We start from the raw sequence: 2,639 nt of genomic DNA, 5'->3' as shown, positions 1-2,639 counted from the left end.
GCTGAGGAAGGGATACACCAACCGCAGGGGCGAAGAGGATGGTGAGGAATCGAAGTCGATTGTGTTCATCCTCGAATCAGCAGGCTGTGTGACTGGAGAGCTCGAGGTCTTCCTCCTTGCTAACGACAGCTACTACCTCTGGAAAAAGATCTCAAGCCTACAGGAGACGCTCTTCTCCACGAGCTTCAAGTCAGACACGGAAATACGCGCTTTACTCCATCCCCTCTGCGAGGCTGCGCTTCAGAGCCCGTGCGTGCTGATCCCCCTGTGGGGGGGGGGGGGATGAGGGTCTCTCGGTTTTACAGTTTTTACTTGCGCCCGGCCGCCTATCATATCTGGGCCTGTTGCACCTCATCAGCACAAACTTCGATGGGGTGGGTACTTTAATTGACATTACCCCTCATTTGAAGGATATTCTGTGATAATATGAGTGGTAGGGGTGATATCCCCTACCTTTCAGATGGGTCTCTAAAAGGGGGGCAGGGATCTGTTGCAGAGACAAGGCGGCATGCGTGTGTCGAGGAGTAGTAAGGAGCAGGGACATCGGACTATGGTGCTTTCTTCCTTGCTCTCGTGCAGCATGATCGCTATGCAAGCTAGCTTCGCTGCCTGCTATCACTCTGAAAGCGCCAACGCACTCCAAGGTAAGGAAAAGATTTCTTGCAAGAATAGATTGTGATGAACATGGCGCAGGTTTCATGGCACCTCCCTCGCATCCCTGGAGCATCTTGAGAGCTCAGTCTACGAGTTCTCCAACTGGTCGTCACCTCCGATTCGGCATCCACACCAACTTTGGCATGATCAAGTCTGTCGATGTCAACGGCAAGTCGCTCAAGTCGGCATTCTCCCAGAAGCATCCTGGAGCAGAGGAGCATGGTAGCAAGAGCATGGCAGCGGACGAGCACTCAGGTTGGATGGAGCCCGACAAGGGGTTCGACACGCATGTCGTTCATGGGTCCTCGATGAAGGATCAGTTCGGCAGTGTCACCTTCCCCATCTATCAGACGTCAACCTTCCGGTTCGAATCGGCTGATCACGGAGCTCAGTGCTTTGCGGGCGCCAACGACGACTTCATATACACGAGGATCAACAACCCGACCGTGAGGGAGCTGGAAAAAACCATCGCCATGCTCGAGAACGGCTTCGATGGTATCGCAACGTCCTCGGGGATGGGAGCGGTGAACACGGTCTACATGTCGTTTCTTGAAGCAGGAAAGCACGTCATCTGCCATGAGACCTGCTATGGCCCCAGCAGGAGCATGCTTGAGAACCAGTACGCCAAGTTCGGCGTGCAGGCAAGTTTCGTAGACACTTCGAAGATAGAGGAAGTCAGGAGCGCGATCAAGGACAACACTGTTCTGATTTTTCTTGAGTCGCCAGCGAATCCCACGGTGACGGTGACGGATATCAGTGCAGTGGCTGAGGTTGCAAGGCAGCACGACATCCCAGTCTGTGTAGACAACACCTTCTGTAGTCCATTCCTACAGAAACCTCTTGATCTGGAGCAGACATTGTTCTACACTCGCTTACCAAGTCGCTCAACGGCCATGCTGATGTGGTGGCGGGGATGATCGTCACCAAGACTGAGAAGCTCTACAAGAAACTTCGCCCGGTCATGGTTGGCCTCGGGTGCTGTATGGATCCCAACCAAGCTTTCCTCGTGCGCAGAGGCCTCAAGACTCTACCGCTACGAGTGAAGCAGTCTCAAGAATCTGCATGGAAGATTGCAAAGTTCCTCGAGGAGCATGACAAGATCGCGTGGATCAGATACCCTGGGCTTGCGTCGCATCCCCAGCACGAGCTCTGCAAGAGGATGATGAAGGGGCCCGGCAACATGATGAGCTTCGGGCTGCGAGGAGGGCTTGAGGATGGAAAGAGGTTTCTTGATTCGCTCAAGGTTTGCGTGCTCGCTGTCTCCCTTGGAGGAGTGGAGACGCTGATACAACATCCCGCGTCCATGACGCACGCCAAGCTCTCTCCTGAGGCTCGGTGAGGGCAGGAGGGAGCTGAAGAAGTTGCGCTGACCCTTGTGGCATGCAGGCTGGCAGGAGGAGTGTCGGACGATCTCGTGCGATTGAGCGTTGGGATCGAGGACGTGAGAGCTGTTCGAGTTTGACTTGTGCGATGACGGTTTCCTTCAGGTGGACGAGCTCATTGCCGATCTGTCTCAGGCGCTAGAGAAGATCTGAGAGCATGAAAAGATGTCTTTGTGCGGGACCTTGAGGGCTGCCATGTACAATAAGTAGGACGAGCTTCCATGAAGTAGGACGAGCTTCCATGAAGAAGGACGAGCTTCCATGATTGATATTCTGAAAAAACGAGAATTGTTCGTTTGCTCTGAAACCAGCAGGAGATAATTTTGATCGCTCGGAATGTGTCAAGAGATTGAGGCATGGAGTATTACTATTCACAGTAAAGAGTTCAACAGCATCTGCCAGCGAAATGCTGCAGCAAGAAAGTTGTTGTATGTACAATGCATCTACCTGGAGCTATAACATGCAATGCTATGCACATTGATTTCGAGTGAGATATTCAGTTGCACTTAACCATCAACAATTAATCTGCAACTTCTTCGATGCCCTCATTCTTCCTCTCCTCCTACCCACCCACCACCGTCCCTCCCTCTCCTCCTCCTCCTC

General features: G+C 52.9%; 1 protein-coding gene across 1 annotated transcript; it reads left to right on the top strand.

Moving 5' to 3' along the window:
* Nucleotides 1-914: 914 nt before the first annotated feature.
* Nucleotides 915-2,189, top strand: GUITHDRAFT_157831 (hypothetical protein; the record flags this gene model as incomplete). The annotated part of the gene is made up of 4 exons (XM_005832531.1): nucleotides 915-1,473; nucleotides 1,509-1,989; nucleotides 2,041-2,095; nucleotides 2,142-2,189. The coding sequence occupies 4 exons, from the start codon at nucleotides 915-917 to the stop codon at nucleotides 2,187-2,189; spliced, it is 1,143 nt and encodes a 380-aa protein (XP_005832588.1).
* Between the last annotated feature and the right edge of the window lie 450 nt (nucleotides 2,190-2,639).

This window comes from Guillardia theta (assembly GCF_000315625.1).
Source record: "Guillardia theta CCMP2712 unplaced genomic scaffold GUITHscaffold_34, whole genome shotgun sequence".
NCBI lineage: Eukaryota > Cryptophyceae > Pyrenomonadales > Geminigeraceae > Guillardia > Guillardia theta.
Note: the sequence above shows the minus strand (reverse complement) of the source record. Positions and strands in the feature narration are given on the sequence as shown.